The sequence below is a fragment of the Capra hircus genome, chromosome 26 (genome assembly GCF_001704415.2).
Source record: "Capra hircus breed San Clemente chromosome 26, ASM170441v1, whole genome shotgun sequence".
NCBI classification, from domain to species: Eukaryota; Metazoa; Chordata; class Mammalia; order Artiodactyla; family Bovidae; genus Capra; species Capra hircus.
In genome coordinates, this window is record NC_030833.1 from 36,448,929 (window position 1) to 36,473,882 (window position 24,954).

General features: G+C 44.0%; 1 protein-coding gene across 1 annotated transcript in view; it reads right to left on the reverse strand.

Moving 5' to 3' along the window:
* PDE6C (phosphodiesterase 6C) overlaps nucleotides 1-24,954 on the reverse strand; it is a 59,208-nt gene that overhangs the window by 27,765 nt on the left and 6,489 nt on the right. Inside the window, exons 2-11 of the mRNA XM_005698229.3 lie at nucleotides 21,918-22,070; nucleotides 21,724-21,813; nucleotides 20,642-20,782; nucleotides 19,896-19,970; nucleotides 18,882-18,946; nucleotides 18,712-18,778; nucleotides 10,190-10,237; nucleotides 5,402-5,551; nucleotides 4,679-4,822; nucleotides 3,487-3,555 (exon numbers count right to left, since the gene is read on the reverse strand). Of these exons, the coding sequence (XP_005698286.2) occupies nucleotides 3,487-3,555; nucleotides 4,679-4,822; nucleotides 5,402-5,551; nucleotides 10,190-10,237; nucleotides 18,712-18,778; nucleotides 18,882-18,946; nucleotides 19,896-19,970; nucleotides 20,642-20,782; nucleotides 21,724-21,813; nucleotides 21,918-22,070 (1,002 nt within the window). The remainder of the gene's footprint in view (nucleotides 1-3,486; nucleotides 3,556-4,678; nucleotides 4,823-5,401; nucleotides 5,552-10,189; nucleotides 10,238-18,711; nucleotides 18,779-18,881; nucleotides 18,947-19,895; nucleotides 19,971-20,641; nucleotides 20,783-21,723; nucleotides 21,814-21,917; nucleotides 22,071-24,954) is intronic.

Consider the following 24,954-nt stretch of genomic DNA (forward strand, 5'->3'; position numbering starts at 1 on the left):
CTCTCTGTCCGGAACCTCCCAGATTCCTTGCCCATGGGAGCTCTTTTTCCCTTCTGTTTCCCTTCATTTTTAATCATTCAACAGACATTTATTGGTTCCTATTTGTGTTGTAAGCATTATGGATAAAACAATATCACTACTTCCTGAAATGCACATTCTTGCGGGGAGAAATGGAGAATAAGCACATGTAAAAATCAGACCAAGAACTGTGGGGTGCAGTGAGGGATGCCCCATGCCACAGAACCTCCCTGCTGGAAGTCACCTCTGCCCTGCTCTTCTCAGAGTATTATGTAAAGATCAAATGTGAAAACAATTTTTTTTTTTTTGGAAAACATTTTTTAAAACATTACAGAGTCAGTCACACTAACGTGTAAGTTTGCATTTTTAGCAGGAAACAAAGTAAGAAGTTCTCAGAATTATGACTCCCGGGCCCAATTTTCAGTTATAAGCAAACCATTATAATAATACTGTAATACAGAAATCACAGGTTTTGAAAAACAGCAGTCATACAACAGTGATAGAGAGATTGATAGAAATCAAGGCTTTTGCTTGGTCTGAGAAGTAGGAACTCTAGCACCAAAGGCTGGTTTTTCTCCTCTTTGATGGAACCCACAGCTGAGATTGAGAAAGAGAGGCGGTAAGCGTGAGAGATTGCGAGAAGTCACCCTCTCTGTAACTGTATGTGAGTGTAACATGGCCACACTGGCCTCCTGCATCCAGGCCAGCTCGCTCCCTCTGCTCCAGAGACCCCTGGCCATCCGAGCAGGTCGCTTCCGGGTCCCAGTGTGCCAGGCTGCCAGGTGTGGTCTTGCCCCGCCCCCAGCCAGGCCTCGAAGGCTGCTCCCCTCTCCCACTCGCTGGGGCTCTGGCCACACCAGCTGCCTTTGGTCTCCCTAACGTGCTCTGTGTCCCCCTACCCTGGCCTGTCTGCTTTCCCTTCTCATCTCCAAGCCCCCATCATCACTCTCTGCCCACCCAGCTCCTGTGTCCCCTTCAGGCCTACATGCCATGGCCTTCATCTCACACTCCATCACCTTCTGCGAAGAGAATCGGGCCCTTGGCCTCCCCAGGGCCCTTGGTGCTCACGCCCCATGAACCCATCCATTCAAGGCAGTATCATTGCTTGTATTTTTCATCTCTCTAATAAACAAGGGGTTTCTTGAGCCAGGTAAGAACCAGACCACATTATCTTTTGCCCTTGGCAGTTAACGGTTTCTTGTATCATAGTGCATTTCAATAATTAGTGAATGAATGAAAAAAAACACTCAATGAAGGAGGAGTGAATGAGGTACTTCTCTGGAATGTTCTCTCTACATCTTCTATGGTCTGGTAAACAGGAGCTGCAGGGCATCTGTGAGTGACCTGAAATGTCCCAGGAAGCAGGGGGAAGAAGGGGAACAACCTTCCCCACTTCCTCTGCCCGAGTTGCAGTGCTGCTTCCTCAGTCTTACCAGCACAACCACACGCACCTGCTGTTACACCTATGAAAGAGGGCCACGCCTTCCCTGAACCAAGAATTAAAGTGTATCCCTGGATAAAATCATGGTAAGTGAAGATGCATCTATATTTATGCCGCTTGGAAATTATGCCAAGATAGTTCCAGAGTACCCCTCTGAAATACGTGTTTGTTTCTTAAGTTGGGCTTCCTTGGTAGCTCAGCTGGTAAAGAATCCGCCTGCAATGCAGGAGACCCCAGTTCAATTCCTGGGTTAGGAGGATCAGCAGTATTCTTGGGCTTCCCTTGTGGCTCAGCTGGTAAAGAATCTGCCTGCAATGCGAGAGACCTGGTTTTGATCCCTGGGTTGGGAAGAACCCTTGGAAAAGGGAAAGGCTACCCACTCCAATATTCTGGCCTGGAGAATTCCATGGACTGTATAGTCCATGGGGTCGCAAAGATGCATATATATATTTATGCCACTCGGAAATTATGCCAAGATAGTTTCAGAGAACCCCTCTGAAATCTGTGTTTGTTTCTTAAGTTACATGCACCAACAATTTAGGATGAGCTTTAGAGCATATCTTGTATTCAAAATAAGCCATTTTGTTGTAAAGCTACTGATTCTTTGCCCATTTTATTGCTTTTCCATCATAAGGCCCTTCTCTCCTCTAAACAGAGAACTAGAAAAATTCTAACAAGTCATGAATATCAATTAAAGCTTTGTTTTACAAAGAAGATGAGTTTTGTTGGGGGCAAATGAGCAGAAGGAAGGGTCATCTTCTGGGCTACATGTGAGAGGAAAGTGCTCAGAAGTTAAGTCAAAGAGAGTGAGAGGAGGAGGAAGAGCCTCAGGTGACACGAAAATATGCAAGGTGTCAAAACATAGAGGTCAAAGGCCACTGGGCTCTGCGGTAGTACAGCCAAAGGCCAGGACGGGAAGACAGAGCTCATAAAAGATGGGGATGGGGAAAGTGAGATATTCAGTATATCTTAGCTCAGAAAAAAAGAACACAGGTTGGAAAGGGGCAGTGGAAAACAGGATAGGGTAGTCAGGGGGGCAAACAAATGTGACATCACTTCAATTTCAGAGAGACTGTATTCAGGCCTCTGGATTCAAAGGGCTAGGGGCCTTGGTAAACAGCCCAGGCTTTTAGTTGGGATCCCAGAAGGGCCACCCTCTAGAAATAAAGATTCTACCCTAGTAGCAAGGGCAAATCTAAGACAGACCATCCCCAACAAATTCTAAAACCAGCTCCTTCACCCGCCAGAACAAAGTCTAACCCTCTGAAGAGAAAGATAACATCACTCAGAGCCCCTCCAAGTTTTTATCAACAATGTCTGGTTCTCAATGAAACAATTATGAAGTATGCCTTAAAATGATCAAATGAGTAAAACTCAAGAGTAAAAATAGACAGTAGAATCAGACATATAGGTGATTCAGGTACTGAGAATTTAAAATCACTATGATGAATAAATTTAAGAAGATTGATGAAGAGAGAAAGTAGATAAAAATGACAGAAAGTTTCAGCATAGAGTTGAAATCTTTAAAAAAAAAAAAAAGTTAAATATACATCCTAGAACTGAACAAGAGAAGCTCTGAAATTAAAAACTTACCTCATGGGTTTAACAGTTGACTGAAGAAAATTTGGGTGAGTTTAAATAGTAGATACAAAATACAGGATTAGTGACTGGAAGAGAAGTTATTTCAACTATATATAATAGGGGTGACCCAATGGGAACACTAGGAAAGAAATAATTCCTCCAGGATCCAGAAGAGAAGCTAGAGATGACAGAAATGATAATGGTGCCTCTGAGGGTCTATCTGTAATTCTGCCATGTCTTCAAGGGTGGACATGGTGTAATCCAGAGCTATTAAACCAGGCCATGCTATCCCCTGGAGTCTGTGCCTGAACGCTCTTGTGCAGTGGTCTAGATTAGTTGTGATTCTAATTTACCTTTGTGGATTGCACTGTGTGGGACAAAGAGGAAGAAAAGCAGGGAACCATATTTTATTTAAAAGGCATTACGGATAGAAGTAAAACACTTACCAAAATTGTGACAAGCTGTTTTTCTTCACAGTCTTCAATTACATCTATATTTAACTTCTCTTTAAATTTCTAAAATGTAAAAGCAAAGAAAGTGTGAAATTCCTATAAAGTCGATTTCTATGTGATTACTTTACTCTTAAAATCAGTTAAAATAAAGCATGCTTTAATGAGTCCCATGACAAAGTGCCAAACAAAGGTCTATAGCACTGGATTATGTAGAATTTTCTCTAAAAAAACAATTACTCTTTCTCATCCTCCAAAATGTAACAGCAGCTGTCTCAAAGAGAAAGAGGGAAGGAGACATTGATAGTTCACACGTAGGTGAGAAAAATGAGTGGCTTACATCTGTTTTTCTATTAGTTTATAGCAATTGCCCTGTATTTCCCCAGACATTTTCATCTTCAACATATCAAATTCTCAAATTTCTTTTACATCTCAAACCACCCAGCAAAAACAAACAGGAAAACTATATCAGACATACTCTGAAAGCTAGGGAAATAAAGGAATAGAGATCATGGGTGTGTGATATTTCCCCTTCATTTGGTGATTAGAACACTTCTAGCAAAGGTTCCCCAATCATCCCTGATGTTGATTTGGTCATGTTGGTACACTGAACATTTTAGTGAATGTGATAGGAGGGAAGACTTGAAATGAGCTTGCACAGCTGGGCTTGGGGTCTGGCACTTGTCATCACCACGAGAAGAACATCTATCAGGTAGCTGCTGATCAAGGATAACAGATGCAGAGAGCCAAGCAAATGCAGCTTACAGCCCAACCAAAATCAGCTAAAGCCTGGGCAACCCACAAATGCATGAGAAATAGATACTTATTTTCATAAACAACTGAGAGGTCACGGTTGTTATAGAGTATTACATGGCCAACAGCTGACAGTTCCCTCCCTGGAAATGTTTTTTTCTGTGCTAATACTCCAATCTAGACCTGACTATTCCAGCTCCTACAGAGCTATTTTAAACAAAGAGCTGTTCCAACCAAGAAGCCTGGACATTCAGTAAGGGTCTGTGTACTATGAACCATCCAAATTCTCCCTGACCCCTCCTCCTTTTCTGTTTCCCCCTCCTCAGCCCAGGACTAAACTTAATTCTCCTCTGTCAGACCTCTGGGTACTTAGGTGAATTCCAGAAGCCATGGTTAAACAGCATCTAATCTCCACAGGACTGAATTCCTCACTTACCAAAATGGACTTGATTTCATCAGGCGTAGCCTTGGTGTGGTTCATGAGCATTTCTTGGGCTATGTCCTTTCTGTTCTCCAGCTTATTCATTTTCTCATAGGTATCAGTATTTAAAAGAGACCATCCAAGAAACTGTGTGAGAGTCTGAAATTGATAAAATGTAATTCAATTCTCTAAAATTAAAGGAAAATTGATTTGGAGGCAACAGTCTGCATGCTTTCCTACCCATCAATGTCTCTTCCCCCATCAAAAACCCAGTTTCTTGTTTTAATCTAAGAAAACAATACTAATAGTCAGCCCCAGACAATAAAATTGGCTAAGCCCTCATTTTCAAAGTGCTTCATGCACCATGAATACTTTATTAGAGGAGGGGATGACCCAAATCCAATCAGGTAAAGCATGACTTGAATCAGAGAGGGCTGGGGGTGACAGCAAGAGGAGAGGGGGAACAAAGGGAGTGGGGAGAAAAAGAGAGAGAAACCTGTTCCCCAGTTTCCTAGTTCTGGAAAGAATTTTGATTAAGTCAAACATTCACACTTTGGTAGAAAGGAGTGCAGTTTTATGGAGATCAGGAAGCAGAAATGACACAATAACAACGTATTGACAGCAGGCGTGTGTGACTCATGTCTTAATTACACTTTGGAAACATCTTTCCAGAATAACAATTATGCACCCTCTATTCATGAATTTCATCTCCCTCCATTATTGTATAATTGCACTCACCTCAGCAATGTTCTCATCATATTCATCAAAAGGCTTTCCATCCTTCCTGTTGTAAAATGTAGCGATGCCCACAATGTCTTCTTTTTTGTTGACAATAGGCAGGGACAAGACATTTTTAATGACCCAGCCAGTTTCATCTACAGGTCCTTTCTACAAACAAAAAAGACACAGGTTATTTTTCTTCAACTTTTTATTTTGAAATTACTATATATTCACAGGATGTGGCAAGAGAAATGTACCGAGAAATCCCATGTGCCCTTTACCCAGTTTTCTTCATGGTTATCATCTTGTGCCACTATGCTACACTAGCAAAACCAGGGAATACATATGGGTATGATCCATGGAGCTTAATCAGGTTTAATTGTGCATGTGTGGGGGTGTGGAGGGCTGTTTTTATGCAAATTCATCACATATGTAGCTATGTACAACGTCCCTGGAATTGAGAGAATTAATCCATGACTGGTGGGCTCACTTGTACTACCCCATTATAGCCATCCCCTTGCTATCCCCCACTTAGGTTCCTTTCAATTTAGATAAAGAATACTTTGGGGGTGTTCGATGCACAATTCCTATGCTGTGACAGAGCACGGCTAGAACTATACAGTCATAAAAGCACTCTTGTACATTTGACTAATTATCCTAGAACCAAGTGTCTGTATTGTGACAACCCTACCCTCTTCTCTTTGATCCCTTTCCCAGCCCTAGGATGGGAAGCATTCACCTCTGTCACCTCAGTGCTCCCTGTTCACTTTTTCTGTCCTCCAATACCTATCTAGCTAATTCCTTAAATTCTGTTGAAACAGCTAACGTGGTTTCTGTTTTCCTGACTGATCCACCACGATCGTCCTTTGTTCTGTGGTGTGGCACCACTTAGTAAACGTCTGTCAAGTCCCGTGATGTTTCAGGACCTGGGTTAGCTGCTGAGGTGCAGAGATGAAGGAGTCAGTCCCCAGCCTCGAGATAACAGCTTGTTAGGGGATGCACACACAGAATTTCAGGAGTGCTTCTCAAAGTATTGGCCAAGAATCAAGGGCAACAGATCTTTCTTTTTTAGCCAGTTTCATAAACCTCCGGGAGCGTGTCTTAAATAAGCTTCCAAGGAGATTCTGAAGTCCTTGGAAGTCTGAAAGCCATCGCGTGGCACCTGCACAGTACGCAATAAAGCAAAGAGCCAAGTCCTCAACACACCACACCGCTCCTGCTTCTGCCTGCTCTCAGCTTGTTTACTCATCCTGAGAGATGCAGGTTAAGTCTCGCCTCTCCCAGGGAGGCTTCTCTAGCTTTTCAGCCCCGTGGAACTTTCCTTTTTCAGAATTCCATCAGCACTTTTAGCCTGGATCACACAACTTAGGTACTTTCCAAATGCTTTGAACTGTTGGCTTTTGTCTTTGAGGCTATTTTCTAACCAAAGAGCAGTTCCATAAACTGTTGAATTCTACCTAAGTAATGGGACAGTGCTGGGCATATAAGGGAGGCTCAATAAAAAACTGCTTATTTAGTTGAAGAGCTCCTCTTTATGCTGCTGCTGCTGCTGCTAAGTCGCTTCAGTCATGTCCAACTCTGTGCAACCCCATAGACGGCAGCCCACCAGGCTCCTCTGTCCCTGGGATTCTCCAGGCAAGAACACTGGAGTGGGCTGCCATTTCCTTCTCCAATTCTTTATACTTGGAATGAGAAGCAAAGAAACCAAGGCTCAATTCATGCTTCCTAACGGTCAAAGCTCTGGGGGGAAAAAGTAGTGCACAGTCGTTTTCAAAATTTTCAGTTTTGGAAAATACTATGAAGCATTTATATACTTATACCCTCGCACAGATCAGAGACAAAATAACAGAAAGTTATTACCTGTGTGCAAAATAACCTCACAACCATAAGCACCTGGGTGTACATATATTTTTAAAAGCTTCCAAAATAAGTTTTACTGCCTCTGTTTTTCAGTACGTATTCATTACCTGTTCATGTTCATGTGTTTTGCTATTAAATTAGAGCTTGTTCACAGAAAAGTGATAGAAGGAACTTAACACTTAAGAAAAGTAGGATAAAAACTTAAGACTGAGAAAATCCTATGTACTTTTTCTTCTGTGAATTGGGATCACTTTAATTGATATTAAAGAAGAAGTCCCTACTTCACTTCAGGGAACACCTCGAAGATGTCTGCTTGCCAATGCCTGGAATCTGTGAACAAGTTACTTTGTGTGGAAGGAGTATTAAACTAGCTGATGGAATTAAGATTATTAGTCAGCTGATCTTAAAATAGGGAAATTATTCTGGGTTTTCCAGGTAGACACAATATAATCACAAGTATCCTTACAAGTAGAAAAGAGAGTCAGGGTCAAAAATCAGAGAAGGACAAATGACAACAGTGGCAAGGTCAGGGCGATGCGATGCTAGTTTTGAAAGTGGAAGGGCACCATGAGCCAAGGCTGCCTCTAGCAGCTGGGAAAGACAAGGAGGCCGGTTCTCCCCCAGATCCTTCAGAAAGGAAGTCAGTCCTGCCAATACCTTGAATGTTGCCCAGTGTGACCCATATTAGACCTCTGACTCCAGAACTGCAAGATAACTCAGTTGTGTCACTTTAAGTCACCGAGTAGTCACTGTTATGGCAGCAACAGGAAGCTCATACCTCATGCCACCAAGGAACATAGTTTGAGAACCACTGCCTTTGCAGGTTTGCTCTGACCATAGTTCCCTTTGAATCATTGGTTTTTCCGTTACACTTCTCAGGTGCAAGAGGGACCAGTGAGAATGGACGTGGGTGTGGGCAGATGGAGAGAGAAGGGGAGGGCGGGTAGGGTGGAGGCTTGGGGAGAAGGGGGACTCTTTCCTGAGTCTGCTCTTTGGGATGATGCAAAAAGGGGAAATGGAGAGGGAGGTTGAGAGCACCCCAAGCTGCAGTCCTGACCCCAGTCCAAGGATGGAGGGAGGGATGGACAGAGGGCTGGGTGGGAGTGTCTCCAGCCACGGTGCAGCTCTGAAAGAGTTTGCAGGGCTGCAGGGGACTCCTAGGACCCACGGTGTTGGTTGGAGGAGTCTGGCGCCTCCCAGGAACTGGCCTGTGTTGGTATCCCAGGGCCTGGGATAGTGGAGCCCCTGCCCTAACAGTGGGTTTCTGAGCCCAGCAGCCACTGGACGGTCATCCTTTCCACAGTCAGAGGCCCAAGAAGCGTGTTTTCATAGGCACTCCACTGATGTTTCTTGGGGAACTGGGAAATTCCTATGGGTTGGAGGTTTACCCCAGGTGAGTGCTCAACTTCCTCTGAACCATCAGAGCCTTGTATGGCTGCTCCCATGGAAGCCACATGAAGCCCCCAGAAAGCACAGGCCCTCACACCTCAAAACGCAGCTTGGTTCTTCTGGGCCAGCTCCTGACCTCCCTGTCCAGACAATAACTGCTTAAGGTTCAGACACCTTACAGAGTCCATGCCCCCTTCTTCCTGCCTGTGCACCCTTTCCTGGCATGCAATTACCATAAACAGAGGGGCCAGGGCTGGGCACCGTGTGGTCACACTCAGGCCTTCAACTACAAGGAGGAAGGACCTGGAACAAGGGCTCTGATGGTTCAGAGGAGGCTGGGCACTCACCTAGGGTAAACCTCCAGCCCATAGGAATCTCCCAGCTTCCACAAGAAACATCAGTGGAGTGCCTGTGAAAACACACTTCTCGGGCCTCTGATTGTGGGAAGGATGACCGTCCAGTGGCTGCTGGGCTCAGAAATCCACTGTTAGGACGGAGGCTCCACTTCCTGGCCCCAGGATACTAACACAGGCCAGTTCCTGGGAGGCGCCAGACTCCTCCAACCAGCACCACGAGTCCTAGGAACCCACTCCGGCCCTGCTAACTCTTTGACAACTGCATGGTGGCCTGAGTATGGCGTCTGCGTGTTTCCATGTCATCGAGCAGAAGGATGAGCAGGGAGCACAGAGGGAAACCTGCCCTGAAACTGGGCGAGTGGCCACAGGTTCTTCCGGCCTGGACACTTTTGCTGCTGAGGAAACACCTCCGACCCTAGGTCGCCTTCACCCTGGTGTGGGCAGAGAGGGGGCTCTGCGGGTGTGTCTGTGTAGACAGGAAGACAGCGCTAGTGGTCCCCACTGGGAAGGCTGTCTCTATTCCTAACTAGACAGGACATGCTTGTTAAAACAGGACACAGAACAGCACGGGCTAAAAGCCAGAAGAGGAGAGGCTGTGGGGCCAAAAGCCAGGCTGTCCCAGTGGTCAGGTGGGGAGGGGGTGAGAGAGGGGACAGGTAGGGATGGGTATCTCTGGATGTTGGAGGAGGAAAAATTAAAACCAAGAGTCTGATAGCATGGGGAGCCCCCAAGAACCCAACAGGAAGCTTCTTTTTCTCCTAACGGCAGCAATAAGCCGCTGGGAAGGGTCTGAGAAACCTGCAGAGGGCTGAATCCAGGTGGTCCGATGTTTTCAGCCACTCACTCAGGCGGAGACCATTTACTGAGCGGCTGTGCTGTGCCCAGACCGCTAGATGACCAGGAATGGGAGAGAACGGAGAAGCGACAGTCCCCCCAGCCATCCCCCCACCCCACCCCCACCAATGCCAGAGTGACAAACTCCCTACCTCCTTCTCTCACCCCCCTTTCTCTTCTCCCCTCTCTTCTTTTCTGCCTGAAGAACCTGCTACGTGGTGGCCAGCCAGGGTGAGCAGGACATAAGCCCTGTGCGTGCTTCCTGGTCACCCCTGAGCACCAGGCGGCCTCTGGCGGGGCGGGAAGGCAGTGCCGCCCCTGCTCCCTGCACTGACCGGGGTGGGGGTGTGTGGCAAAGGATGCTTACCTGAAACGTGAAGTATTCATCCGCCGGGGCGTTCAGCATGTTGCAGATCTGGAAAGCAAACGGAGCCGTTAAACACAGACCAGAAAGAGCAAGGACGTGGGAGCAAGGGATTCCTCCCTAGGCTTCCAGCGCTCGCAAGCACATTATTCACTCTGGGCCTGGCGAGACCAAATGAGCTAGCGACACACTGGAGTTGAGACAGATGGGCACCGGCCCTTAACCAGAGTGTTTGTCTGAGAAAACGTCTCCTCCAGCAACAGAATACAGAGAAACTCTGCTGCTGCTAAGTCGCTTCAGTCGTGTCCGACTCTGTGTGATCCCATAGACGGCAGCCCACCAGGCTCCGCCGTCCCTGGGATTCTCCAGGCAGGAACACTGGACTAAACATACCTGCATGCACTCCCAGTTGGGGCAAAACGTAAACAGTAAGATACAAACAACGTCACAAGCCAATGGCCATTTCTGAGGTGTGGGGAGCAAAAGCACTGACCTCGGGACACAGCACAGCCAAGGGGGTGGGCGGACCCTCTGGCCCAACCCACCAATCCGCCCCCAACCTCACCCCAGTTAAGGCACCAGCTCGCCCCACCCAGGGAGCAACCTGTTTCTCGTTTGTGCTCCCTCCTGCCCGCAGCAAGAGTGCCAGTAAAGCCTTGCCTGAAGGCTCTGACCAATTGCGCTGGCCTCTGACCAATTGCGATTGATTAAGAGCCGGAGGACCTGTTTGGGTAACCGTTGGCTTCTCTTCCGCCAAGTAAGACATTGGATGACCTTTAGCCCCATCTCTGCTCCTCCCTACTCTTCCTGCCTCTAAGGAATCTACTTCCAAATTCAAAGCAACTAGCTGCTCAGACCAAGGAGAGGAGGAAGCTAAGCAGAAAGGCCTGGCAGGTGTGGCAGCAATTCTGGGAAGACTATTTTCTTTCTTTTTTTTTTCTTTTCTGATGTGGGATCCAGGTTGGGAGAAGGTGGTTAAGGGCTGGAGGAAAAAACCAGACAGCCTTTTAGGTATACCAGAGTAAATATTCACTATGAGACATGGCTTTACGTACTAAATTCAGAGACGATTGCTCACATCCATAAGGACAAGGAGTCATTCCATTTTTGTTCATTTTGAATTATCCTTCTATCAGGTCAGACCCACAAATGGGTCTTAATAAAAGGCAGCATCTTTCTTCTCACCAAAATTAAATTACTTTAAATCATAGCATTTTAAAGTTAGAAGGCACTTTGATAATTGTTTAAGCTTTTCTTTCCAAATGGGAAACAGAAGCCCAAAGACGTTAAGTGATTTTTTTTAAATTCATGGGATAACAGGAGAACTGAGCTCTCCAGTGAGGGTTGGAATCACCTCTCCTGGTGTGGGGAGTGGGGAGCCCTAATTTGCATCACTCACCAATTTCCATGTTGTAAGTACACCCACCATGGGGGATTTCAAACTGACCTAGGATTAACAAGTTGCTCACCAAACTCCTGAAAATGGAAGGTAGGAGCCAGCTTCTCCCTCTATGATACTAACTCTGCCGGCTCCTCCACCCAAGGAAAGCGCTGTTTGGGAGTGGCTGAGCCATGTCAACCCTTGTTTTTCCCCTTACTCATAGAAAGCAAATGTGCTGTGCTTAGTCGCTCAGTCATGTCCAACTATGCCACTCCATGGACTGTAGCCCTCCCGTCTCTTCTGTCCATAGAATTTTCCAGGCAAGAATACTAGAGTGGGTTGTCATTTCCTTCTCCAGGGAATCTTCCTGACCCAGGGACTGAACCTTCATCTCCTCTGTCTCCTGCATTGCGGGAGGGTTCTTTACCTGACGACTCTTACAAAGCAGATGTGGCCATCTTTCAAAGTTTTTGTTAGTATATCAGGAATCACTTGTGCTATCCATTAATTTTATGATCTAATCTGAATAAAAAAACATGAATTGATTGGGTCAGCATCCTTCAGGTGTGTATCAAAGAGACAAAAAGCAGCTTAATTCTCTTTTCTGACCTTACAGTCAGCAGTATCTATTTTGGTCCAGGCTTTTGGGCCTTTAGAGAATATCTATAGATGAATCAAGGTCCTTGAGGCCAAGCTTTCCTTTTAACTCAGTATTCAAATATTCAGTAATCTTCTCTACCCTCCCCATTTCTCTCTCTAAGTTTACAGATCATTTTGATTCTAACTTGGTTTGATCCTGCATTTCTTGCTTCGATTCTACAAATGTAATTCTAGAAACTCATTTTCATTTTCTAATGTTTTTAACTCTAAAAAGTCACTCAACTGAAGTCTAATGTTTCTCATTCAGAGCTGGGATTTACTGGTTTAATGAGAACTCTGTGGGCACATGTTCCCTAAATTCAGCAAGGTCCAACTGAAGGGCCTCTGGGATAGCTCGTCCAAAAGCCTGCCTTTATTACAAGGGGTTTATGAAAAAAATATCAAGGGAAAAGTTTGAAAAGCTAAATGGAAAAGTTTCAAGCAGTTTGGAGGAGCATCATAATTATGATTAAAACTCCAGACCATTTTTATTATTATTAAAGACTTTTCAGTGTTTCATTTCTTAAGTAAGTCAACAACCTCTTTTTACAGATGATGATGTTAAAATCCAGACACATCAAGGGATTTGCCATGGGATTTGCCCAAAGCAGGATTGAGTCATGGTACCCAGGGATCCTGAGTCATGGCCGTTTGTTCTCTTTACCAGAACCCACCATCATATCACACACAAGTGGCCCCCAGGAATGGCGCTGCTCTGGCTGGGTCTGCTGAAATGTTTGATATCATCCTCTAGACCAGTGCTTCTCAGTCAGGGATATGTTATCCTCCTGAGGACATTTAGCAACTTCTGAGACGTTTGGATTCTCAGAAGCAGGGTGGTGCTACTAGCATCTAATGGGCAGGGAGGCTGCTAAAAACCCTACGATGTAAAGGACAGCTCCTCACTACAAAGAACTAGCCCACAATGTCAGTAAAGTCCACAAGTTTGAGAAATCCTGTTCTATACACAGAAATTATGTTTTTAACGGATCCTGCCTTTTGAAATATATAGTACAGGGTGACACAGCTCGGAGTGAAAGGAAAGACTTAAAAACTCACGAGGACAGCAGTGTAAAGGGAGGTTGTCCCACACAAAGCGGGATGTCTGTTCACCCCAATTCTGGAGTCTCCCAAAATGGCTCAAGGTCAGTTCTCTGAAAATCATTCTGGGAATGCTAACTTGTCTAATGAGCAATTTGACAAGAAATGCCTTGCACAAGATTTACACCAGTTTGCCATCAGTCTTGGGCTGCCAGTAGAAAGGATGACATCAGGGGTGGGGCTGAGGGCAGGAGCTGAGAGGTGAAAGCGAGCAGTAAGCAAATGCAGTGAATCTGTGATAGAAACAAAATCTGGGGGGGAAAATCCTCCACAGCCTTTGGAATCGATTCTGGCAAATTGGTTACATGGCAAATTGATGACTTGGCAAATGAACCATTCAATGAGTTGGCTTTTGGTGCATTAGTTTTCTCCAAATTGATATTTGGACAATAAAATCTTTACCTGGGAAACATCTAGGAGAGAAGAAGTGCTTAAAAAGTGGGGCAAAATAAAAACGCCATTTGCAGCAACACAGGTGGACCAGGAAATGATAATACTAAGTGAAGTAAGACAGAAAAAGACAAGTACCATATGACATGGCTGATATGTGGAATTTAAACGGTACAAATAAACTTATTTACAAAACAGAAATAGAGTCAGAGATGTAGAAAACAAATTTATGGTTATGGGGTGGAGATAAATTGGGGAGTTGGGATTAACATAGAAGTTGAACGGTTCTATGAAGACCTACAAGACCTTTTAGAACTAACACCCAAAAAAGATGTCCTTTTCATTATAGGGGACTGGAATGCAAAAGTAGGAAGTCAAGAAACACCTAGAGTAACAGGCAAATTTCGCCTTGGAATGCGGAATGAAGCAGGGCAAAGACTAACAGAGTTTTGCCAAGAAAATGCACTGGTCATAGCAAACACCCTCTTCCAACAACACGAGAGAAGACTCTACACATGGGCATCACCAGATGGTCAACATCAAAATCAGACTGATTATATTCTCTGCAGCAAAAGATGGAGAAGCTCTATACAGTCAACAAAAACAAGACCAGGAGCTGACTGTGGCTCAGATCAGGACCTCCTTATTACCAAATTCAGACTTAAATAGAAGAAAACAGGGAAAACCGCTACACCATTCAGGTATGACCTCAATCAAATACCCTATGATTATACAGTGGAAGTGAGAAATAGATTTAAGGGCCTAGATCTGATAGATAGAGTGCCTGATGAACTATGGAATGAGGTTCGTGACACTGTACAGGAGACAGGGATCAAGACCATCCCCATGGAAACAAAATGCAAAAAAAGCAAAATGGCTGTCTGGGGAAGCCTTACAAATAGCTGTGAACAGAAGAGAAGCGAAAAGCAAAGGAGAAAAGGAAAGATATAAGCATTTGAATGCAGAGTTTCAAAGAATAGCAAGAAGAGATAAGAAAGCCTTCTTCAGCGATCAATGCAAAGAAATAGAGGAAAACAACAGAATGGGAAAGACTAGAGATCTCTTCAAGAAAATTAGAGATAACAAGGGAACATTTCATGCAAAGATGGACTCGATAAAGGACAGAAATGGTGTGGACCTAAAAGAAGCAGAAGATATTAAGAAGAGGTGGCAAGAATACATGGAAGAACTGTACAAAAAGGATCTTCATGACCCAGATAATCACGATGGTGTGATCACTCATCTAGAGCCAGACATTCTGGAATGTGAAGTCAAGTTGGCCTTAGAAAGCATCACTGCGAACAAAGCTAGTGGAGGTGATGGAATTCCAGTGGAGCTCTTTCAAATCCTGAAAGATGATGCTGTGAAAGTGCTGCACTCAATATTCCATCAAATTTGGAAAACTCAGCAGTGGCCACAGGACTGGAAAAGGTCAGTTTTCATTCCAATCCCAAAGAAAGGCAATGCCAAAGAATGCTCAAACTACCACACAATTGCACTCATCTCACACGCTAGTAAAGTAATGCTCAAAATTCTCCAAGCCAGGCTTCAGCAATACGTGAACCATGAACTCCCTTATGTTCAAGCTGGTTTTAGAAAAGGCAGAGGAACCAGAGATCAAATTGCCAACATCCGCTGGATCATGGAAAAAGCAAGAGAGTTCCAGAAAAACATCTATTTCTGCTTTATTGACTATGCCAAAGCCTTTGACTGTGCGGATCACAATAAACTGTGGAAAATTCTAAAAGAGATGGGAATACCAGACCATCTGACCTGCCTCTTGAGAAACCTGTATGCAGGTCAGGAAGCAACAGTTAGAAATGGACATGTAACAACAGACTGGTTCCACATAGGAAAAGGAGTATGTCAAGGCTGTATATTGTCACCCTGCTTATTTAACTTCTATGCAGAGTACATCATGAGAAATGCTGGACTGGAAGAAACACAAGCTGGAATCAAGATCGCCGGGAGAAATATCAGTAACCTCAGATATGCAGATAACACCACCCTTATGGCAGAAAGTGAAGAGGAACTCAACAGCCTCTTGATGAAGGTGAAAGAGGAGAGTGAAAAAGTTGGCTGAAAGCTCAACATTCAGAAAACTAAGATCATGGCATCCGGTCCCATCATTCCATGGGAAATAGATAGGGAAACAGTGGAAACAGTGTCAGACTTTATTTTTTGGGGCTCCAAAATCACTGCAGATGGTGACTGCAGCCATGAAATTAAAAGACGGTTACTCCTTGGAAGAAAAGTTATGACCAACCTAGATAGCATATTCAAAAGCAGAGACATTACTTTGCCAACTAAGGTCCGTCTAGTCAAGGCTATGGTTTTTCCTGTGCTCATGTATGGATGTGAGAGTTGGACTGTGAAGAAGGCTGAGTGCCAAAGAATTGATGCTTTTGAACTGTGTTGTTGGAGAAGACTCTTGAAAGTCCCTTGGACTGCAAGGAGATCCAACCAGTCCATTCTGAAGGAGATCAGCCCTGGGGTTTCTTTGGAAGGAATGATGCTAAAGCTGAAACTCCAGTACTTTGGCCACCTCATGTGAAGAGTTGACTCACTGGAAAAGACTCTGATGCTAGGAGGGATTGGGGGCAGGAGGAGAAGGGGACGACAGAAGATGAGATGGCTGGATGGCATCACGGACTCGATGGACGTGAGTCTGAGTGAATTCCAGGAGTTGGTGATGGACAGGGAGGCTTGGCATGCTGCGATTCACGGGGTCGCAAAGAGTTGGACACGACTGAGCGACTGAACTGAACTGAACTGATGTATAAAATAGGGCTTCCCAGGTGGCACTGTGGTAAAGAATCTGCCTGTTAATGTAGGATTTGCAAGAGATGTGGGTTCCATCCCTGGATTGGGAAGATCCCCTGAAGGAGGGAAGGCAACCCACCCTAGTATTATTGCCTGGAAAATTCCATGGACAGAGGAGCCTGGCAGGCTACAGTCTATGGGATGGCAAAGAGTCAGACATGAGAGAGCAACTGAGCATACACATATAATACAGGTAACAGGGACCCTCTGTATAGCACAGGAAACTCTGCTCTAATCCTCTGTAATGACCTATACGGGAAAAGAAACCAAAAAAGAATAGATGTATGTACAGGTACATCTGATTCACTTTGCTGTCTGGCAGAGACTAACAAGTACATTGTAAATCAACTATACTCCAATAAAAAAAAAATTTAAGTGGTGCATGAATTCCTTTATACCACCTGTGGCAACTTTGGGAATATCAAACTTGATAAAAAACCCCAAATGGAGTTTGATAGATGGGCTGCCAGGAAACCAAAGGACAGAAGCCAAGGGCCAGGCTACTTGGCTGTTTCAGTGAGGCTGAAAAATTGTGGCATGTGCAGGTTCCGTTAGAAATGAATTGGAATACTTTGGTCAATACCACCAGGTCAGGAATGACATTTAAAAATATTTCAGTTATATATATAAAAAGGGAATTCCCTGGCGGTCCAGTGGTTAGGACTCCACACTTTCACTGTCAGGGATCAGGTTCAATTTCTGGTAGGAACTAAGATCTAGGCAAGCTGTGTCGTTCAGCAAAAAAAAAAAAAAAAAAATTCAATTATTTTTTAATATTTGTTAGTATATATTGCTGTTTACTCTTAAAAGACATAAGATTGTCTCTCCTTTTTCTTTTCTTCCCCTTCAACATGTCTCTACACTAAGAGATCATGTCACTTGTTGTGTAACCAACTAAGCCCAGAGTTAGGCATCCTCCCTGAAACCCTAGGGTAAAGCATCACTACATAGAAAGATTACCTGCAGTCACAACAGAATTTTCCTTACTCTGTCACCATTCTGAATCCAGAAATATTCACACTAAGCGGAGGCAAATTTGTGACAGTGAAAGAAAAGACATTAAACAACCTAAATTTTGTTTCACTTCCCATGTGACCCCTGAGTCACTGTAATTCACATGCTCATTTACTAAATAATGAAGATGCATGAACAGAATGACAACACTAAAGAAAAAACCAACTATGCAAATACATGCTATAAAAATATGTTTTTGGAAACTTGAGTTTGAAGGGGGAAAGGAAAGATGCCAACATAAAGAAACGTAAAAAACAGGGAACATTCTTGCAGGGAGGTATCTTGATGCCAAAAAAATGACACAGATGGTGGAGGAGCCCCACTAGGGAGAGAAGTCAGCCATGAAAAGGAAGGAGAGTATGGTCAAGGCCAAGTGGGAAAGCTACTGGTCCTCTGACCTTGAGGTCTATGGGACCCGTTGTTGTCTTCCCACCCCTGATCTCTCTCAGCCAGACCTGGCCTACTCTTCCCTCCCACCACACCCCAACCCCACATGAGAGACCAGGGCAAAAATCTTCACCTCCACTATCAACTCAATGGATTTTGCATTGCAATCAATGGCAAAGTCCTTTCCTTATGTATTTTTTCTTTTTGTCAGTAATTTTCCGAGTTTCAAAAGTCGTGACCAAGGGGAACTATATTTAAGGCCAAACTAAACCCAGCATGAATCATAGATGAACTACCAGGATGTCTGAAATTTGTGTGGCTGCAGAATAAGAGGCTGGGAGATGGCTCTGTCTTTCTTGTGTTGACTAAATATTTTCTTGTGGAGTCAAGGAGTTTCTAGTTCACATTCATTCCGACTGCCAAGATTCTTCTTTCCTGTGTCCTGTGCCAAAGTGGCCATCTTACCCTTACCTGGTGCGTTCTTGCCTTTGCAACTGTTCCTATCTCTTAGCTAATGAGAGTTTCATCCAATATTATTTAAGATTCAAATTTGTTCTGCTGCTACTGCTGCTGCTGCTAAGTCACTTCAGTCATGTCCGACTCTGTGCGACCCCTCAGACGGCAGCCCATCAGGTTTCTCCATCCCTGGGATTCTCCAGGCAAGAACACTGGAGTGGGTTGCCATTTCCTTCTCCAATGCATGAAAGTAAAAAGTGAAAACGAAGTCGCTCAGTCGTGTCTGACTCTTAGCAACCCCAATGGACTGCAACAAATTTGTTCAATAACTTACAAATCCATTTTCAGCAACGTATGTTGGCAACCCACTAACGAGAGTCCAGTGGTCCGTGGGAGGTGTCCTTGAGGAAGATGAGAAGAAAAAAAATCATCGCTATGCAAAGAAATGCACTGAATACAAACATAAAAGGGCAACTCCTGCAGCTGCTCCACGGCAGTACTCACGGGATGACTTTGATCTCTTCTTTTCCATGTAAAATGTAATCAATGATTTTATAAAAGATGACTTCCTAAGAGGAAAGAGAGAATATGAGAAAAATCTTACGTCCCAGAGAAAAACATTTGTCCTTAATGAACCTTTATTTTAAAATTTAAATATTTTATTTCCCAACCACATTTCTTCGCGTAACATAAATTACCAAGTTACTCGTGTCCTAATTACAAGCTTATGATAAAACCAGAAATATCACTGGCCACTTATCATATGAACAAAACTGCTGAACTAATTTTAGAAAGTTGAATATACCCTGACAACTTCTAGGAGAATCTTCGGTTTTCTTTTAATTTCTATTGTCCAGACATATCTGACTAATACTTCCATAGAACAAATCATGGAATTTCTCAGCCTCAGTCAATGTTTCCCCTTCCCGGCTGTACAGCGCACTTACCCCTTCCAGCACCCTGAATGGGTGCCTAAGAAGCAGGATTCGGTGAATACGCTGTCAAAGCTGGAAGGGACTTGAGAACTAGTCTCTCTGCTTCTTTGGGCAGATGAAGAACCTACAGATTCCATCCCCTGCCTTCCCTTCCCTGTATGCTCGGGAATACAGTGGTGGAACAAGCTTCCTATGAAACTTGCAATCAAGGGGGAAAGTAAATCTAAGCCAGCCTTTGCCTGTAGATCCCAGTCCAGCATGTCAGAAGAAGAGCCTGGGCACGGTGTGTTTTAAAAACTATGCAGGAGGCTCTGAAGCTCCCTCCTTGTGGAGAAGCACTGATCCACCAAACCCCAGCTTCACGGAAAAGAAGTTAAACGAGTGAAGGCAAGGGCAACCCAGCTGGTTGGGGCGGAGCTGAAACTTGAACCTCAAACTCCTTGTCCAGTGCTCTCTGCTTCTCCAAGGTCCTCCAGGAAGTCCTAGGACTAGAGCCCAGTCCTTCTTGGGCCAGCGCTCTTTCCTTTACACACAGCCGCTAAAACCAGGCACAGATATTATCAGCAAAGATGTCCGCACTCACTCTGCCATCTGGGGTCTTTGGACCTTTGTAAGGCTCGACTTCTCCAAGCTTGACTGGCCACTCATCATAGAATTCCTGGAGGCAAATATATTTAAACACTATTAAGCAAACTGTCCTGTCACCTCCCATATCTGAGTGCCATTGGTTTGCACATTTTATGTTAATTTATAATTCTGGAATTTTAAAGCTCTTTTTCAGTAATGCTGTTTATGAACTTGTGGCTGTAAACAAGTCAATCTTTTAAATCTGTAAAATGGAGACAATAACCAAATGCATATTACAGAGTCATTGAGTGGATTGAATGAATAATTCAGAGCACCTACCCTGACACATAGTTAGAAGGAGGGAGGACGAGAGGAAGGAAAAGAACATGTATGGAAACTCTCTGAACTTCCTGCTAATTTTTTTTCTGTAAACCTAAAAATACTCTAAAAGAATATGGTCTACTAATTAATTTTTTAAAAAGAAAAAAAGACTTGTTGAAGTCAGTGGAAAAGCCAAGTCTAGATACTTTTTTACTCCAAAAAGTATACTTTCCTTTCTTCTTTTCCATGTAAAATGTAATTGATGATTTTTAAGTTGACTTTATATAAAAGATGAAAGTACCATACTTTCTTGGGACTGATTCTTAAGATCTATCATGACCAGTAGTTCACATAGTATATCCGTTTTTTAATGGATTGCATTTCATGTGATGTGCATTTTATAGCTGGCGGTAGGGGAGATAAAACGTATGGAACAGTGACCTTCTCCTTGGTCATGTCCAGCAGCCCAATGGAGTAGCGTTCGCAGTTCAGGTATGTTCTAACAGTGTAGAGCGCTTTGTGAAACTGTCGCTCAACATCTGTGAGCTCTTCAAATACTTTGTTGGCTGACCACATAAGAATCTGAAAGTAGGTATTACAAAGAAAACAATCAGAACAAAATATAGTATGAAGAGGAGCATTAGAAGAAAACAGGAGATGCATGAAATAAAAGGAACACACATCAGCAAACAATGCAATTCTATTTTTGCACATGAACTTGTCCAACAAACTACTGGGGGTCTCAGGGTGGGATGATGAGCAGACCTTTTGCAAAGCCGTGCGTTTATGAAAGCCATGACTGATCTCCATGTCCAAAATGTTTTGGCTCCAAAGGGCAAGTAATCTAACACAAATGCAGAGACAGTGCCTGGGCAGGGGGTCCAGTATTGGGGGCCCACTGGCTACTGCTGGCCCTTGTGGGAAGAAAGCCACCTGCCTCCTTCCATGTGTCCTGAGCTAGTCAAAGGTTACCTGCCCTGGACAGCTAGCATGGGACAGGGCTTTGGAAGTCCTCTGTCCCAACCACCCTCCCACCATTGTACTGATGAAGAAACCGAGGTCCACACAGTAGTTCAACTCAGGTATCCTGGCTACCAATGTTGTTCTTTATCCCTCTGGCTCAAGGAAGCAACAGAGGAGCAATTTGCTTCTCAATGTAGCACCTTTACTATGTACCAGGAATACACAGCTCTGCTAAGAGCTTTATGTGAATCAATTCATCTAATGACCATTTAATAGTCATAGCAACCATGTGGGGTAAGTACTGTAATTATCATTGCCACCTCAAAGAGGAAGAAACCACAGCTGCCCAGGACATAGCCGGAAGAATGCAAGCCAGTTGGACCTACAGACAGAGGGGCAGGAATGTGACAGGGGAGGGGACCACAAGAGGACACCGGGAATGGAAGTTTGGGGATCTGACCCATGGGGTGTGGTTAGGAAGGATCTGCGCTTGTTGCCTCTTAGGGGGGCTCTTTGTCAAACAGGTCAGCATGAAGTAGTCACTGTCACCTTCTCTTTACCTGACTTCTTCGGGATTCAATATTGTACAGGTAGTTGGTATGATGAAGCTTTAGGATGATAGAAACAAAGCTGAGGTATTTGGAAAAGACCTACAGATGGCGGAGAAAAACAAATTAGGTGTGACATCTTTCTTCCAGTTACACAACAAATAAATTTCCTGAGCATCTGAAGGGATGCCCAGGGTTAGCATTACCTCTTCATCCTGTTTGGAAAATTCAGGAGCATCTACTTTGTTAACTGCCATAAACACAGCAAGAACCTCCTTGCCCATCACGATGGGGGTTGCCAGCAAGTTCCTAGTGACATACCCGGTTTGTTTGTCCATGAAGTCAGAAAAATGGCTGTTCTGAAAGATATATTCATACATTTGACATTTGACAAAGCAGCACAAAACCATGAAGTGCAGATCTAGGAAGGGCAACATACCATTCTCTCTAGGTCGCAGGACAGTGGTCCCAAGCCAACATCCCCACCCACCCCACCATCCGCAAGCAGACGGAATGAATAAAGCATAGAATGAAACGGCCCATTTCCAAATGAGCATTCCCACCTGAGCTGTGGCCTATCCGGTTTAGGCTAGGGTAGGGCTAGGAGGAAAGAGGTGATGTTGTGACCAAGTGGAATTCAGAAAAACATCTATTTCTGCTTTATTGACTATGCCAAAGTCTTTGACTATGTGGATCACAATAAACTGTGGCAAATTCTGAGAGAGATGGGCATACCAGACCACCTGACCTGCCTCTTGAGAAACCTGTATGCAGGTCAGGAAGCAACAGTTAGAACTGGACATGGAACAACAGACCAGTTCCAAATAAGAAAAGGAGTACATCAAGGCTGTATATTGTCACCCTGCTTATTTAACTTCTAAACAAAGAACATCATGAGAAACGCTGGACTGGAAGAAACACAAGCTGGAATCAAGATTGCCAGGAGAAATATCAATAACCTCAGATATGCAGATAACACCACCCTTATGGCAGAAAGTGAAGAGGAACTCAAAAGCCTCTTGATGAAAGTGAAAGAGGAGAGTGAAAAAGTTGGCTTAAAGCTCAACATTCAGAAAACGAAGATCATGGCATCCGGTCCCATCACTTCATGGCAAATAGATGGGGAAACAGTGGAAACAGTGTCAGATTTTATTTTGGGGGGCTCCAAAATCACTGCAGATGGTGACTGCAGCCATGAAATTAAAAGACGCTTACTCCTTGGAAGAAAAGTTATGACCAACCTAGATAGCATATTCAAAAGCAGAGACATTACTTTGCCAACAAAGGTCCATCTAGTCAAGGCTATGGTTTTTCCAGTAGTCATGTATGGATGTGAGAGTTGGACTGTGAAGAAAGCTGAGTGTCAAAGAATTGATGCGTTTGAACTGTGGTGTTAGAGAAGACTCTTGAGAGTCCCTTGGACTGCAAGGAGATCCAACCAGTCCATTCTGAAGGAGATCAGCTCTGGGGTTTCTTTGGAAGGAATGATGCTAAAGCTGAAACTCCAGTACTTTGGCCACCTCATGCGAAGAGTTGACTCATTGGAAAAGACTTTGATGCTGGGAGGAATTAAGGGCAGGAGGAGAAGGGGACGACAGAGGATGAGATGGCTGGATGGCATCACGGACTCGATGGACGCGAGTCTGAGTGAACTCCGGGAGTTGGTGATGGACAGGGAGGCCTGGCGTGCTGCGATTCATGGGGTCGCAAAGAGTCGGACATGACTGAGCGACTGAACTGAATGGGAAGGGAGGGAAGGATGAAGGATTATAACAGGGAGGAAGTGTGTGCTCGAAGGAGAGCACAGCTGGGATTCCATAGGGCTCTTCTTATTAATCGCAAAAGTAAAATTTGCCCTTGAAACCTCCCAACCTTCGTAACAAAAGGAAAAAATTATTAACTGCCCTCAAACCCCTCCTAATCTCGCCTACCTTAAGAAATCTGTATTACAATGCTTGGTGTGTCTCCTTCTATGCCTTTCTCTATGCATGGACAAAGCATTTTCTTTTTCTTTAATAAAATTTTCTCTCCTAATTTTATGCAGTTCATCACTTAACACTATCTTATGGACTTCCCTCCAGACTGGTGCATATGGACGTGAACTAGTTTTCCAGATTCTTGCATGATATTCCACAGTTTGGGGGCTCCAGTTCTGCTCAACCTATATCTACTGATTTAGTCTGTTTAGAGTTTTCCCCGTTGCAAACAATACTGCACTAATCACCCTTGCTTTTACTCTTATTGATGGAGTCCCCAAATGGAAATGTCTTTTGCAGTGTCAACAGGTACATGACGTTTTCATTTACATCAGTTACTTTTACAAAATGTTGAAATTCTTACCACCCTCTTGACAGCATCAGATATTTAACAGTTTTTCAAAGTCATTTTCTTTTTTTAAAAAAAGTATCTTTATTTTATTTATTTAGGTTGCACTGCACGGCATGTGGATGGATCTTAGTTCCCACACCAGGGATCGAACCTGTGTCCCCTGCAGTGGAAGCACAGAGTCTTAACCACTGAACCACTAGGGAAGTCATTTTCTATCAAGTCAATATCTCTCATCTGCATTTTCTATTTCTTTCCTAGGGGAAAATGAAATGGATCATCCTAGATACAACTTCAAGTAGAAGATGCGAGGGATGACTCTAATTCACTAACCATGTAGAGGGCAGAGTGATGAGTCTGGAGAGGCACACAAACGGAAGGGCTTGGGAAGAAGGTCAAGGATAGCAGTTATCTTATTAGCTGTAAGTGAGAGTAACTGTGGTCAGGTATAGACTCTGCTTGCTCTGGGTCATGACTAACTCTTCTTTGAGTCTTCATCATTTGAAACTTCAACTGAAATTTCCATCTGGTGCTGTCAAGAGGGTGGTAAGAATTTCAACATTTTGTAAAAGTAACTGATGTAAATGAAAACGTCATGTACCTGTTGACACTGCAAAAGACATTTCCATTTGGGGACTCCATCAATAAGAGTAAAAGCAAGGGTGATTAGTGCAGTATTGTTTGCAACGGGGAAAACTCTAAACAGACTAAATCAGTAGATATAGGTTGAGCAGAACTGGAGCCCCCAAACTGTGGAATATCATGCAAGAATCTGGAAAACTAGTTCACGTCCATATGCACCAGTCTGGAGGGAAGTCCATAAGATAGTGTTAAGTGATGAACTGCATAAAATTAGGAGAGAAAATTTTATTAAAGAAAAAGAAAATGCTTTGTCCAAGCATAGTCAGAAAATGCTTT